This window comes from Pogoniulus pusillus, chromosome 17, assembly GCF_015220805.1.
Source record: "Pogoniulus pusillus isolate bPogPus1 chromosome 17, bPogPus1.pri, whole genome shotgun sequence".
Lineage (NCBI taxonomy): Eukaryota > Metazoa > Chordata > Aves > Piciformes > Lybiidae > Pogoniulus > Pogoniulus pusillus.
In genome coordinates this window covers 9,223,887-9,239,192 of record NC_087280.1, presented here as the reverse complement: position 1 = coordinate 9,239,192, position 15,306 = coordinate 9,223,887, and the positions used below count along the sequence as shown (strand labels likewise).

At 37.4% G+C, this 15,306-nt stretch overlaps 2 protein-coding genes and 1 long non-coding RNA gene across 5 annotated transcripts in view; 1 reads left to right on the top strand and 2 right to left on the bottom strand.

Annotated features, from left to right (window-relative positions):
• Positions 1–9,740, bottom strand: part of LOC135182932 (uncharacterized) — a 30,924-nt gene extending 21,184 nt beyond the window's left edge. The window contains exon 1 of the long non-coding RNA XR_010305355.1: positions 9,589–9,740. This is a non-coding gene — a long non-coding RNA (uncharacterized LOC135182932). The remainder of the gene's footprint in view (positions 1–9,588) is intronic.
• TEX9 (testis expressed 9) overlaps positions 8–15,306 on the top strand; it is a 24,986-nt gene continuing 9,687 nt past the window's right edge. The window contains exons 1-8 of the mRNA XM_064157559.1: positions 8–458; positions 1,381–1,444; positions 2,792–2,862; positions 6,497–6,545; positions 7,648–7,733; positions 7,946–8,115; positions 12,037–12,119; positions 14,360–14,533. Of these exons, the coding sequence (XP_064013629.1) occupies positions 43–458; positions 1,381–1,444; positions 2,792–2,862; positions 6,497–6,545; positions 7,648–7,733; positions 7,946–8,115; positions 12,037–12,119; positions 14,360–14,533 (1,113 nt within the window). The 5' untranslated portion in view covers positions 8–42. The remainder of the gene's footprint in view (positions 459–1,380; positions 1,445–2,791; positions 2,863–6,496; positions 6,546–7,647; positions 7,734–7,945; positions 8,116–12,036; positions 12,120–14,359; positions 14,534–15,306) is intronic.
• MNS1 (meiosis specific nuclear structural 1) overlaps positions 10,193–15,306 on the bottom strand; it is a 22,273-nt gene continuing 17,159 nt past the window's right edge. The window contains exon 10 of one of the 3 annotated variants that reach the window (XM_064157555.1): positions 10,193–11,713. In XM_064157555.1, the coding sequence (XP_064013625.1) occupies positions 11,685–11,713 (29 nt within the window). In that variant the 3' untranslated portion in view covers positions 10,193–11,684. The remainder of the gene's footprint in view (positions 11,714–15,306) is intronic. The other 2 variants (XM_064157558.1, XM_064157556.1) reach the window with 2 other exon arrangements.

Genomic DNA, 15,306 nt, shown 5'->3' with positions numbered 1-15,306 from the left:
GGGGACAAGGCGTTTCATTTCTCCACGGCCTGCCAGCAAGGGATGGAACGCGGCTGCCCCTGTCCCTGCCCTCTATTCTCAGCCGCCTCAGGAGGAGGCACGGCCAGGGCCACAGGCGCGGCGGGAAGGGATTCAAGCCGCAAGGGGCCGGAGGCAGAGCCGCCACTCCGCGGCGGCAGGCGGTTGCCCTGGGGAAGCAGGCGCCACGCAGCAGCCTGCACTCGGCACCCTCCGCGCCTACAAAATGGCGGCAGGCGGCGGCAAGGGGGTATGGCGGGGCGGGAGCCTGGCCGGGGTAAGGCGATGCGGAGAGGCGCGGAGGAGGGCGGCCGGGTCGTGTTCGCTCCGCACACTAACTCGTCCTCGCTGCAGGTGCGGAGATTGCCCGGCGGCCTCCTGCCTTCCGCGGGCACCGACGTGGTGAGCGGCGGCTTGCTGGCCCGGGAGGAGGAGTACAAGTAAGGAAAGGCCGGAGGTGGCGGCCAGGCCCTGTCACCAGTCTCGTCCCGCTCGCTGCTGGCTGTGCCAACAGATTTTACGGTTAACCTACCGTGTCCGAGTCCCTCGGCCAGTGCCCCCAGACCCTACCAAGGGGACTACCGAAAGTGATGTTTATGTCTTGTCCTGCCCCTGCTTCGCACAGGTGCCTCGGGGCAGGCTGGATACGACTTTAGGAGTCCCTCTGGTCCCACAGCACTGGAGGTGAAGTTTTTCTGCGTTTAAACCAGTAAACATTTTAAAATCACGAATATCAGTGTTTCAGCCTTTTATTAAAAAGAGAAAGGCATAAAAGCTCCTATGCTTGTGACACATACTGTGAAAACACTTTTAAAGCATTTACCGTTACCTATCGGTTCACCCCTGTGAGCATGTCCAAGGAGCCACATCTCAGACAATCATGCTCGCTATGTATGAAAGGCTATCAAGTGAAGCATGCAAGAGCACAAGCTTATTTTTACCTGTACATATATACAGTGACACATCTTACTTACGTGATCAATTAATGTCACTGTACAGGACTCCTTCCACAACCCCTGCTGCTAGGTACACCGAAAGTAAGGACTGTGCTAAACCCAGAAAGTGTTAAGGAAATAGACCTAAAATGTGTGTTAAGCAGTGCCGTGGCCAAAACCAAGGACAGCCTTTATGTCTCAGAATTATAATTTAAGTGTTACTTATTAATGGGCATAGATGTTTTATTACAACTTACTTGACAGAACCCAAGAAGCTGTTGAACTGTAACTTAGTTAATACCCTCAACTGTGTCTTGATGTTCGTTTGTAGGAACTCAAGTTTCACTTAGCTCAGACAGAGATACTCTCAAAGAAATAAAAGTAAGCATCTTTCAAAACTCAGTGACAAACATTCTCACTCTTTCAGGCGACTGAATGCAGAATTAGAAGCCAAAACACAAAAACTGGTGCATCAGGCTGAAGAAGTAATGGTGAGTGAGTTAATGCGTACTCTTACATAATTCAGCCTTGATCCACATGCCCACAGGGTCAGATTTCAAAAGTGAAGTGGTTTGTTTTCAAATGCAAACTAAACATTTATTTATCTCTCCCCCCAGCAAATTGTAACCTTTCAAAATGGTAAACTTCTACTACAAATGCATCCAAAAGTAGTTTTTGTAGAATTTTATCAGGTTGGTACATGTTCACACAAATGCATAGAGCAATTGTGCAGGTATGTACATAAAACTGCATAAAAAGCTTCAGTCAAGAAAAGTATCTGTAGATAATTTTATGTCTTAAATACCAAAAAGGATCTGATTTGAAAACTAGATTTTGAAAATTTGTAGTTAACAAGAAGGAAAAATTCTTAAAACAGGAAAACTTCAAATGTATTGTCAGTATTCTCTTTTGACATTGGTGTGGCTGTGTACTAGGTAGGCTCAAATCTTTGACTGAAAATTGCAAGGGAACAGAGGAGGTATGTTTTATACCCAAAATGGTTTGGAGAAGATGTGCTTACATATTAGATATACTAATTGTAAATGCACTCACTCAAATAAATACAGCTTATAAAGCAATTTATGGCCACTTAAGTAAATGATACTATTGAAACTTCGTTTTGATGTCCTTTGCAAATATGTCCTTCTCTGGAGCTTTATCAGGCTGAAACTAATGACTTGTCATTTGAAAAGAAGTACATGAAGTAGCTAAAATTGCATCTAGTCTCTTTCCTTTAAGAAGCAGTAACAACAAAACCATTTTTTTTTCCTTCTGTAAATACAGATCAAATATTCTTAGCACATTGATATACCGCATGGCACTGCTGAATATACATTTAACAACCAAGGAAAAACTGTCTTAAGTGGAATAAAACCAAATTAACCCCCAAACCACCGAAACAGGACAACTGCATCTTGTTCTGAATTGTGCTTTCTAACTAACTTAGCAATGTAGAAGAACTAATCTGAACCTTCGGACTGAATTATTCTCTAAAATACATAAAACATGTCAATGTCTACATTTGGTCATATTGGATGAATATTTATTTTTAAGGCTTATTCTGCAGTATGGAAACTGAAAAATTGTTCCACCTGCTGTACATTTGCTGCTTCTGTATTTAAGAGAAAAAGGAGGGAGGTAACATCTCAGATAATGTTAAGTTAGGCAAAAGTTTTTTGAATGGAAGTTTTTTAGCCAACCTTTTCTGTGTTTGAGGAGTCCTTTCCTGTGGTACACTGTAGTTTCCATTCTTATTCATAGCAGAATATAATTGCTGTGATCTATGACCTACAATCTACAAAATAGTTAATCTTAATGGATTTTTTTTTTTAATAAAGCAAGCCCAACAGGAGGTATTATCTAGACCAGTTGCAGTACAGACTAAGTCACATGAAGACAACAGACAGAGGTATGTGCTTGACAAGTGCTTTGTGTAATTTGTGGGCGATCTACACTGGCCTTGCACAGCTTCACTTAGGCCCTAGTCACCTTCCTGTTTACTTACCTTTGCAACATACTCTACTGGTGGAGTATATATATTTTTACCCCTATTATTTAAAACAATTGGTACTAAATAAGTGTTGTGCCTTGTTATTTCAATCAATTTTAGTGAGATGTTCTACCTAGGATCCTAAGTACTGTTGACACCTGTAAAGTAAGCAAGGCAAGGTAACATGTTGGCTGCTTTGCTGTACCAAATTGTAGACACTCAGCAGTAGATGTTTTTTAACCAGTTCACCTTACAAAACCAAGAAAGGGGTACTAACTTAATGTTTAACCTAACTGTTCCTAGGACAGGAAGGGCTTGATTAAAAAGAAAAAAAAAAAAAAACAACAAACCAATCCAAAACCATTTTTAAGACAGACAAACATGCAGCTGCCACCCTCTGGAACTTAGGTATCATAACAATTTTGAGGCCAACATGCCTCTGTCCCGTATGAGCATACATACAACTGAGGGGTTCAAAACTGTTAGCTCTGGAGAGGGGATACATGGCTGTATTTACTTAGTTGTCAGAGACATGATGATTTGCTTAGCTGTACAAAGGTTTGCATATTGATAGCACAGGAAGTGAGTGAATTTAAGATAAACTAACATACTGTTTATCAAGATTCTGATCTGGTCATTCCCTAAATTTATGATGCCACTGATCTGGATAACAAAGATACAGAGTCAGACTACAGTCTGAAATAGTGTTTATGAAGATTTGCTAGAGATGATGAAGTAATTAAACAGAGTAAAAGCAGAAATTAAAAATACCAAGTTTTCTTATGGATGTAGAGGGAGTTTTTCAGTACCCAAGCTGGTGTGACAGGAAGTCTGAGACAGAAGGAGAAGTTTGCTACTATAGTTAAATGTATTCCTGAGCTATTTTAAAGCCTAATCTGTCAGTTATAGAGGGGGGTGGGAAGTAGGACACTCCATGTGTTATCAGCATAATCATGCTTTGCAAACAAATTCAGGTCTTGCTTTAGTTTTATATTCTGTTAGATGGATTTTGCAGAGTAGACAGAAGATTTTAAAGAACTTCAAACTGGAGTTATAGGGCTGTTTTATGTAAGATGAGCAGACAATTCAGGCTCACAGAAGGATTTAATAGTTTCAATGGTGTACATTTGAAATACAGAGGAGTGCTAGAAGAATTAAAAAAAAAAGGCAGTTAGTATGTTAGGTCTACCAATTACCTACATAAATTAAAATACTTAGAAACAACCACAGTCTGTGTTCCAGTAAACATTTATGTGAGAGAGGAATGGAAATCCCATGTTGTAGTGAAAAAAATTAGAAGTGCATGCTAGGAATTAGGCACACTGATTATCCATGAGTGAACATTGAGGCAATTCAATTAGATTAGTTCCAAGTATTTAATATTTAATTGATTTTTTTCTTTCTTTCTTTCCAAGTCATGCAAGCAGATAGACCATAAACCTAAAGGAAATACTTGGGATATTTTGAAACATCCGTTTGAAATTTCCAATGACTCCTTTAAGGAGAATGAACACTAAAACAATTGGAAAGAAGAGAAGAAATTGAACCAAAGAAAGATGTAGTATCGGGGTAGGGGGAAGAAAATACAGGTTAAGAGGGAAAAATTAGTAAAGAAAGTAAAAAAACCCAAACCAACAAACAACAAAAAAAACCTCCCAGTAAACCACACACACAAAACCAACCTCCAAAACAAAAATTAAAAGGACAACAAATATACATTTATAAGTCACACTGTATTTCAAAATAAGTTGTACTGGAGGGTTGAGTAGCACAAATTGTGCAGAGAAACTTGAATTACATGGAGACAAAGCAGCTCCAGTGACACCACATGGAAATCAGCTTTTGTTTACGCTCTCACTCTGGAGAGCATTGCCAGGCCGATGGCAAAGGGAGCTGCATGCGCATGGGCAAGCATGCTATGGGCTTTGAATAGGATTAGCAAACACAAAGGGTTTGCTCATGCACATACATCTCGTCTTCACATGCAGAGATGAAATTGTGAAACATTAGCTTCTGTTTCAGTGTTGCCACAGTACGCTAGCTACTTATTTGTATAGCTTTTCACTTGCCAAACAACTATACAACTCTATGATGAAGTTTCAAAAATGGAAAGAGGGAAGAAATCAGTAACGTTAAATAAATTTGAGGAATTTAGTGAACGAGGGTGGTTTGGTCTTCTTTTGCTTTTTTTGTTTGTTTTGGAAAGAGACAACATATACAGTAAGAGCAAATTAGTCTATTGATGAGAAGAACATTGTTGTTTTATTGATTATAGTGTCGTATTTTCACATTGTCCAGAATGGCACATAACTGCTATTTCTGTGGCAGCAGCTCCTTACCTTCTTCATGCCCCTAGAGCTAGCCAATAGGAAGGAAGCATGAGGAAAATAGGGTAAATAGACAAAAACTAATCATCCTATTCTTCAAGTCTGTTGCCAACCACACACAGATGATTCCTCCTGGTTTTTGGTTTTGTTTTTGGATTAATGAAATATGGAGCTTTGTGCAGATAATTCTTGTTGATGAATGGATGTCTGTGAAATTTGTGGACGCAGCATCTAAACATTTGCTTAAATCAGATTGGCAAAAATACTGAGGTGACCCTCATGTGCCTGAAATCTAAATTTTATTCCAGATCTTTTGTGAGCCAGCATTTCAATTGAATTAAAACAGTATTAAGAGCAGTAAACAGTAGCCTTTCAGCGTAGTAACACAGATTCATGGAACTCTTTTTGAAAGCAAAACATATATAACAAGAAACAACCTGAACAGTGCATGCTAAAACTTTCTGCTTGTTTCCAGCAGATTTTAGGAAGAATCATTTAAGTTTGGTCACCAGGAAACATGGTTTTCAGCCAGATAAGCAAGCTGGTTTTTTGTTCCTGGTGTGGGTTTTTGTTACTGTTTCGATTTGTGATTTTTTCATCTGTAAAATGGAGACAGTATTTATCCTGTTTTTCAGATAAAATTATGTGAGGCTTAATTTGTAAATTGCTTCCACTTCATACTCACTCCACAGTCTCTCTCATTTGACTTGGCAACAGTCAATCTGAGCATACAATTTCATTCCCTATTAGGGTGCAAAGGACACTGGTTTATGTCTTCATTTTCTTTGTATTAATTCAGGGATTTGTATGTCAAGCGTATTAAGCACTGAGCTGTTGGTGATCTTTGGTAATGGATTGTCAGTCTCTCTGGTTGAAGCTGATAACACCCTGCACACTGGCTAAGTACTTGCTGATACAGGGAATCATTGATCTAATAAATGAGTAGTTGCAGCAGTCGCCTGAATTGCAGGAGATGAGATTCAAATTCTGGTACGTAAATAAACTGCTGTATTAGGTACCCTTACTTGGACTCACCAGCTGATTCAGATAGCAAATAAAGTAAAATGGAAGGATGGAGAATGAGACTGAATTTATGATTGAGCTCGATATATGTTCCTACCTTAGCTATACTGTTTCTTCTAGATGTAAGAAGTGCTATGCTCCTGTTTCTGATGGGGAAGCTGAATTTATTTTGTTACACATGTTCAGTAATTTTTTTTTTCTAGAAATCCAGTCTGTCCTGAAGTTTTGTCTCTTAGGCACTCACATGCCAAGGTATGAAAGTCAAAACCATCCTGGTTAATTTCTCTTCCAGTATTATTTCCATGTCTTACTTCTGGTCTTAGGGCTGAGCTGCAGTTGGGGCTTACATTGGTGAAAGTCAGGAAATATTCAAAGCAGTGCTGGAAGAGCACTGGCTTTCTCACTGCCACTGCTGGTTAAGCAGACATGCATCATGGTTTAAGTTTTGAGCTCTAAATTGTCTCCTCTGTAAAACACTGACAGAAGTGTTGGTGTTTTGAACATTGAATGAAGAATTCCAAGAGCAAAATAATGCCCCTTGCCACCAGTAAATACTAAAGGCAGTGCCACTTGCAGATGTATTAATAAGCAATTAGACAAAATAAATACAGGAAAGGAAATGTAATGGAAAAAGGATATTGCTAGTAGAAATAAAATCACTAGCCTCTAATTACATTACATTTTTAGAAAGTGAGATAAAGCTTCCAAAGTACTATTTTCAGTTATTTATCAAAATTTATCAATATTTACCAGAATTTATCAGCATAAACCCCCCAACGTTTCTGGCATTTATTTCTGTGAAAGTAACAAAAGTATTGTTAGATCTTCCCTCTTCAAGGGATATATAAGATGAAAACAATGCATAAAATTTGCTTGGTTTTGAACATATGATAAATGTTTTCCAAAGAAATGGACTCTGCTGACAGTCCCATAGTTAATATCCTGAAAATGGATGTTTTTAAAGCCAGGCTGGATGTGGCTCGGGGCAACCTGATCTAGTGGAAAGTGTCCTTGGCCATGGCAGAGGGGTTGGAACTAGATGATCCTCGAGGTCTCCTCCAACCCTGCCAACTCTGTGATAATAGCCAAGAGCCTTGCTTATGCATTAATTTATTATGTATGTAAAAAAGCCCACAAGGAAATGACAATTGGATGTATTCTAATGCGGGCATACAGACATAAAAGTTGCAATATAGGTGCAAATACAAACTGAAAGTTGTGCTTTTGAAAACTTGAAAAGCATACTTTGAAAAATATCCTTGAGTCTGAATATACCAAAAAGAAAAACACAGGAAAAAAAAAGTAATTTCTAACTAATTTTTTTAAAAATCATTTCTTTCTGGAAAAAAAATAGCTAGCAAACAAGAAGAAATGTGGTTCCATGCCCATGACTCAAACCAGACCGTACTCCGGTACTAAGGGAAAAAGAACAACTTCAAGGTATATTATACACATCTCTTCTTGTTAGTAATAAAGTATTTTAGTTGCTATCTTTGTCCATCCAGGTAGTTTTATTTGTGTATGCTTCTGCAGTTAGATATAGTTGTATAAAGAAATGTATCAAACTTTTCATCCTTCTCTGTCTACTCTTTTTGTTTGCTTGGGTTTTTTTTTAATTATAAAGTTAAATGTAGGGTTTGCATTTTTTATAGTTCAAAAAAAAGAGACTTGGAAGTACAAAGTGCTGATGATGTTGCAGTACTGGAAGATTGCGTAGATTTTTCTGTAGCAAAAACAGTACAGAAAACTGAAGAAAAACTAAAGAAAGGAGGCTTGCCAGATTGTCTAGATGAAGATATTATTTCACATGTTGGAAATGAAGGTACTTCTCTTCTTCCTGACTGTTAGAAATTGATTCTTCTGGCAGAGGACTACACGGGGAGGGTATTCAGAAATCACATGGGACGTTTTTAAAGCCCTTAAGTTAAAAGGGAAAAAACTTCCCTTCCTCTTGCTTTATGTGGTCCTAGAATGAAGATCAGATCACATGAATAATTATGGGGAAAAGCAAATTTTTATGTTGATTTCCACCTTTGGAAGGAGATGTTTGGATGGTTACATATGTTGAATACATGCATAACATTTGATTCCATTCACTGAGGAAACAGAAATACATGGTACTAAGTTTGTACATCCAAAAAGATGAGCTTCATTCCTTCACATGGGTTCTGCCTTTAGAGGAAAAAGCCTTTCATCAGATCAATGCTGTGGATCTTAGTAAGTGGCTTAAATGAGGTAACATTTCACCTGCAATACTTGAGAGTTCTCCACGTACTTTCCTGCTCAAAATGGTGTGCTTATGTTTGTCCTAGAAAGGGGATTGCAGCATTTGGCAGTTAAGTTAAAAGCATGATTGCACATCTGTCTTTCTAGCTCTGGTGTGGTAAAAGTGAGTTTCTTAAAATGCAAAAGCAAGCAGTAAGTAAGAGCTTCACTGCAGTAGTACAAAATGCTTAAACCTTCTTCTTTGAAGCTAACAGCTTGATGTCAACAAGCACACCAAGACAGAAATAGCTTGATTTCTAACATCATGTAATTCTGTGTACACTTTCTGTTAATATGTGTCCCAAAACAGATCCTGAGATATCTTCCTAATAGTTCTTTTTCCTGAACTGTATAGAAATTGCTTTGGACAGCATTGAAAGCTTACACTAAATAAATTAAAGGTAACTCAAGAAGAGTTATTACTAGTGTCTAGCATTGTGTACCAAGGGCATGTATTTGAGTATTGACAATTGTTTCTGTTACTTTAATAATGAAATGTAAATACACTAGATTGATTTTTCCTTTTAAAATTTGGTATTGACTGTAAGGAACACTCTGAATGCCCTCTTAGTATGCTAATTATGTTACTGCAGCACATGCTGGCAGTGCCAAACTCACAAGAGTATTCACAAGGATGCAGATGTGCTTGCTAAATAGGCTGTGTTACAGAGCAAACTGAACTGCTAGAGGGAATCTTCTGGAAAGGAATTCCTTAGGCTTATATGCCTGTGCTAGATATTGTAGACTAATGGGCTGATAGGGTTCCATATCATTGCCTTTCCCTGAGCTTCTTGCAGTGCTCTTCATGGACTTAGGATCCATATCTTGATTTCATGATCACAGGTTATTGCAGTGTAGCCATTTTTCCACCAACACAGTAGCTTACATACCACTTTTCTGAGGTGCTGTTTTTGTGGGTTATAACTCAAGGAACAGTAGAAGGACACAGACATGCAGAAAGTGATGCTCTGTTTTTAGCTAATACACTCATACACATGAAGAAAATACTTTAAAATATTGATGCACTTACTGTTAGTCTTCAGATTACCTCAGGAATCCCAGGCACCTATTTTCCCTCGTAGAATGACAGCGCCCCTCAGAGATCATTTTCTTGCTTGCAATTCCATCAACCCCTCCCTCTTATTGGCCTCATCAGGTGATTAAAATTGACCACTTAGGAAGCTAATTGCTTAATTGTTGTTACCTCATGTAAGAATTCAAACTTATTTTGGATCACAGCCACCTCCAAAGCTTGTCTTTGTTCTACTTCTGCTCTTGGATTTTCAACAAGATTTACTACTAAATGTGCATAACGACATGGAACTAACAGGAGAAGTTGCCTGTGGACTAATAACTGAGTGAGAGGAAATAAAATGGTAGAAAGAAACAACCAGTATTTGTAGGTAGTGTTATAGACCTTGAGAGGCATGTTGTGGAGCTTACATTATTTAGTATACGGGAAGATAATCTGGAAAAAAAAAGAAACATTAGCTGGTAATATTTTTTTTTCATAAAAAACCAAGGATTTTAGAATAGTTAAAACTGATCTTGAAGTGCTATAGAAGAATCTAGTGAGTGAGGTGATAGAATGGAGGTTTGTATTAATCATTAAAGATAGAAAAACCTCAGATTACACCTACTTCTGAGATAGACTTTATTCAGTTAATACTACTTGAAACATCTCCAAAAGCATAGATTTATTGCTTGTTCACAGGGGAAAGGCAAACTGATTGTTAGAAATCCTTCAGAAGACAACAGAAAACAGAATATATTGTTATTATACTATTATGTAATTGATGCTATCCCATCTTGAGTATGACACACAGTTCTGCACACCCCATCTCAAAATCAAGATGTAGAGCTGGGAAAGATAGAGGAAAGAGTATAGTAGCAGTTGCAAGCATGCAACAACTTATATTTGAACCTTCAATTTGAAAACAAATTATTTGAGGGCAATGCGAAAGATTCTTTAATGTAAACAGTTATGGTAAATGTGGTGCAAACATCAGTAAATGTCACATTAAATAGAATTTAAAGCAAGCTGTACAACGTGTTTTTCATTCACACAATGCATAATTTAATTAGAAAATGCCAAATCACAATGTGTTTTATGAAGAAAATCAAGGTAGCTTGAAGTTGCATGAAGGAGTTTTAAACTTGATGGCTTCAGTATGGTCTCAGTGTTGGGATAGCCACTGGTTAGCAGAAGCTAGGGACATCACCCTGCATCTTGGAACAGCAGTCTGCATCTTTTTGTGGTGTTTTCCTAAATGCTACTGATTATTTGCCTCTGCAGGGTTACAACATAAGCTACAGTTAACAATCGATAAAGGAATGTGGGTGAGATTAGAAGAGTTCTTGTTATAGCAAATGAACACATGTACCTATCCATCATCATGATGTTCAGCTTCAGCTACTCCTTGTCCACTTTATTCTTTTGCACCCACTGTGAATTATAGTTATTCCTGTCTTGCTCATTTGGATCCTCATACTGTTTCCATGCTTTATATGCCTGTGGAAGTTCAAGAGGAGTTCCTTGTGAATAATGTGGGGAAAGGGTAGGGAACAGGGAACAAAAGAATGTGCTGTTCACAGGCAACTGGTTTTGTCATGGCAGTAATACACTTTGTAGCTGCCCAAGAGTAAGAAAACACTTTAATTGGAAAAAAACTTCTGATTAAATGGATTAATTTTTAAACTATCAATTGAATAATTTTATCAGTGTACTTTAGAAAGCATAGAATACTGTGTGGGAGGGGTATTTACCTGTTAGGAGGATTTTGCAGTCTACATTTAATTCCTTGTTAGCAGTTCAAAATTACTTTGGGTGTAACTGCGCAAATTACAGTATCACAGTATCACAGTATCAGTGTCAACAAGGTTGGAAAAGACCTCACAGATCATCAAGTCCAACCCTTTACCACAATCCTCAAGGCTAGACCATGGCACCAAGTGCCACGTCCAATCTTGCCTTGAACAGCCCCAGGGACGGCAACTCCACCACCTCCCCAGGCAGCCCATTCCAGTAGCCAATGACTCTCTCAGTGAAGAACTTTCTCCTCACCTCAAGCCTAAATTTCCCCTGACGTATCTTGAGGCTGTGTCCTCTCGTTCTGGTGCTGGCAGCTACAGATTGATTGCAATGTAGACATACCCTGCAATGTAGTTTCCTTGAGTTCAGTCTCAAGGCATGCTCTAGGATACATACAGTGTGATGAAAGTTTTGAGAATTGTCAGTCTTTTACATTTTAAAGATGTCAAATTCAGTCATTAAAGGGAAAAATCTATACAAAGCTTTGCCTAAGAAGGAGAATCATGCAACATTTATACATAGGAAGTTTAGTTTGCCTATTTCTCTTTAATATTTATAAATAGTGTCTTTAAAAAACAAGACAAAAGTGAGTTCTTCTATCAGCCTTTCTTCTGCATTGAATAATGAGTACTTGTGGGTATTAAAGGTAACTTGTTATATTCACAGAAGCTCAAATCAGATTTCTTAAAGCAAAGTTACGTGTTGTGCAGGAAGAGATGGATAATGTAGTGTGTGAATACAGGAAAAAGGTAAGAGCTGAGCTTTTTTATCTGTAGAAATAGACTGGGTTCCTGTTTTACAAACAGTCAAAACAGAATTTCTTGAACATTTTCAAATATTAAGAACCACTTTGTTTTGTTTCTAATTTACTGAGAATTTAGAGTCGAGGATCATAATTTCTGTATAAACGTGATCTTGGGTTAAAAGGTTGCACTCGTAATTAAAGGAAAAGAATTTGAGGCAAGAAATAACCACTGGGAATAAAGAGGTGTCCCAGCTTTAGGGGCACCGTGGTGCTGCCCTTGGTATTGCTGCTGGGAAAGAGTGTTACCAGAGCCTGAGAACAGGAGGATAACAATAGCCAAATACAGACTTCACTACACAGAGAGAAGAGGAGTGGGATATTTAGGGCAGCAGATCCGTGATCCATTTTCAGTGTAATATTGTAATCAAAAGATTCTCAACGCTACCCTTGGAGCAGAGAACTATATTTGTAATTACATATTTGGGCAGATCAGACTGAAATTAAGGCATTCGAAGTTGCACTGGTAACTTCTTCTGTTAAAGTGTACTACAAGTGATTTTTATCTGGCAATGTTGTTTTCAGCTGTTGCTCAGTCATCTCTTGTACTGTAAAACCTTACATTTGTTTGTGTCTGTCTGCTAGATGCTCACCTCTTTTTCATACCTGTGTAATCAAACAAGGTTTTTTAACTAACTTTCCACTTTACACAGTTAGATTATTTTTAATTGTGGTCTCAACTTCAGAATGCTTTTTCTCCCCACCTATTCCCCAGGCCATAATGTGATGATGATATTCAGAACATACGGCAAACCGCCTGCATGTTTTAAGCTTTTAATTTAGAGTTAAGAAGCAGGATAATTTTAAGTACTTGTTGTTTGTTTGTTTTTGAGGTAGGCACTTGGAGAAAAACTTCAGAAGAAATTAGATTTCTATGGTCTGTCTGTACTTCAGACACTTCTGGATTTCAATACTTTTATACTATGATCAAAAGAAAGTTGCTACATTAAGTTTTAAAGACATTTTAATTTTCAAACAAACTATAATTTCATCAGTAGCTACTGAACTTCTATCATTCCATGTAAAAAATACTACAGAATTCAGCTACTATAGCAGATACCAAAAGACAACCTTGTACCTATTCTCATCCTGATTCCTTAGCACTCCAAAATATCCAAATGTATCATTTTGGATCCCAGTTTCTTTACTGTGAAAATAACTTTGTTATACTCAGAAGCACAGAAGAATTTTAAATTGGCAAGGCCTTGAAATAGATTCTGGGTACTTTTCCAATTCACAGTCAAATTATTATTAGGAAGCAGTAAAATTGTTTTAAATAAAAAGAAGTGAAAGTTTCTGAGGTGTGAACTATCACATGAACCTTAGGGTAAAGCACATACATTTCCCAGGTAGAAAGTATGTATTCCTGGGGACCGAGAGAACAGGAGAGAAAGACTTATTTTCATAGGAACTCCAGTTCTGTATGTGCCTTGATTTCTTTTTCTTAAATAAATGAAGGGCATAATGTGTCTCTCAAATAGTCTACATTAGTATTCACGTAGAATGCTTAAAAGGTTATAAAAGAAAAATGCCTTGAAATTATAATGCTCAATGTGGGATGTAATTGCCAGTAGGTCATGAATTTAATACAGGATTCATTTGATGCTAAGAGAACCTTAAATTTGAACACTTGATGTATCCCAGATCATTAGCTTGCTTTTAAGACAACACCAGATAATCTTTTAAAACATAATGTATTGCTGATTATATTCTGTTCTTTTTCACAGAATTTTCCCTAACGTGTGCATTTAGCTATCCTCACCAAAATGTCACAGAATATCTATGTGCCACTGTTATTCGTATTATTCTATAACATTTTGATAGTTCTCAAAACCTTTGAACTTGGAGAAATTAAATGTATTACATACTGCTAGAAGACAGTTCCAAGTAAGACTATAGGAAAGTAAATGAAAAAAGTCTTACTGGTTTTCGAAGCCTTGTGCTGCTAAGTTGATATTTTGTTTTTCTGAGTTTGTCTTAGTTGTTTCCTTCTTAAAAACACTGTTGTGAAATCTATCATGGAAGACCTAAACACTTTAAAACAACATCATTTTTAAAGCTGTTACCCTATATCTACAAGAGGCATATTTGTACCTCCTTTTATTTACTAAACAGTATTATTCCATTATCCTGCTGCCTCCTTGCAAAAATTTACTTCCTTTTTTTTTCCTAATTGCTGTCAAACAGGATGATGAAAATAAAAACTTAAAATCTCATCTTAAAGAAACTGAGGAAGAGAACACCAAACTGCAACGAACAATCAGTGTGCAGCATTCTCAGACTGAAAAGTACAAAATACTGTCACAAGAAGCTAACAAAAAAAGTGAAGGGTTACAACAAGAGGTCATAGCACTAAAAAAGGTATTGCAAATATTAGTATCATTTTACTTTAAAAAGGGGAAAAATCTGCGTCAGATCACCTGAGTTTGATAGTTTGTATCCAGTGATCCCATTAGTGTGTCAGTCTCTGATAATGGTTTTAGAAATACTCCGATCACTTTGTTTAAAGCAAGAAGTGATATATTTTGCTTATTGACTTTCTTCTGCTTCTAGAGTCATATATCTATTATTAGTATTGTGTAAAATACTCAAAAGAGACAAAACAACCTTGTCAGGAACACAAAGGGATCTTGAAAAAATAATGATCAATTACTTTTTCTGATACTAATTATAATTGCTAAAAAATATTCCTGGCAGTAGTTTTTCCTAGTTGTTGTAAACTCTGGAACATATAGGGGAAAAAGAAGCTACCTGCATCTTCTATTAGTATCTTCTGCAGGTAGAGGAAAGGCTGTGTCTTTGTTCATGAAAATGGTCTGTTTGAAAACCAGCCACTCCAATTTGGATGAATAGGAATTAACTTGGCTCCTGATGTAGGCCACATATGCAAAACTGTGTATGTGCCTAGTTGTAGCAGATGTCCTGCACACTCAGCTTTGTTTGTTTGGAACTTAATCTAAGAGCAGCATGTGTTTTTCTTTAATTACTCAGAGCTAGGGACACTCACTTCAAAATCATGTAATAAAAGTAGTATTGTGTGGCACATGTAACCAAAAGAATGTTTCCCTTAAAAAGATAGAGAATACAGAACACAAAAAGCAGCCTAATAAAGTCTCATTATACTTCCATTAAAT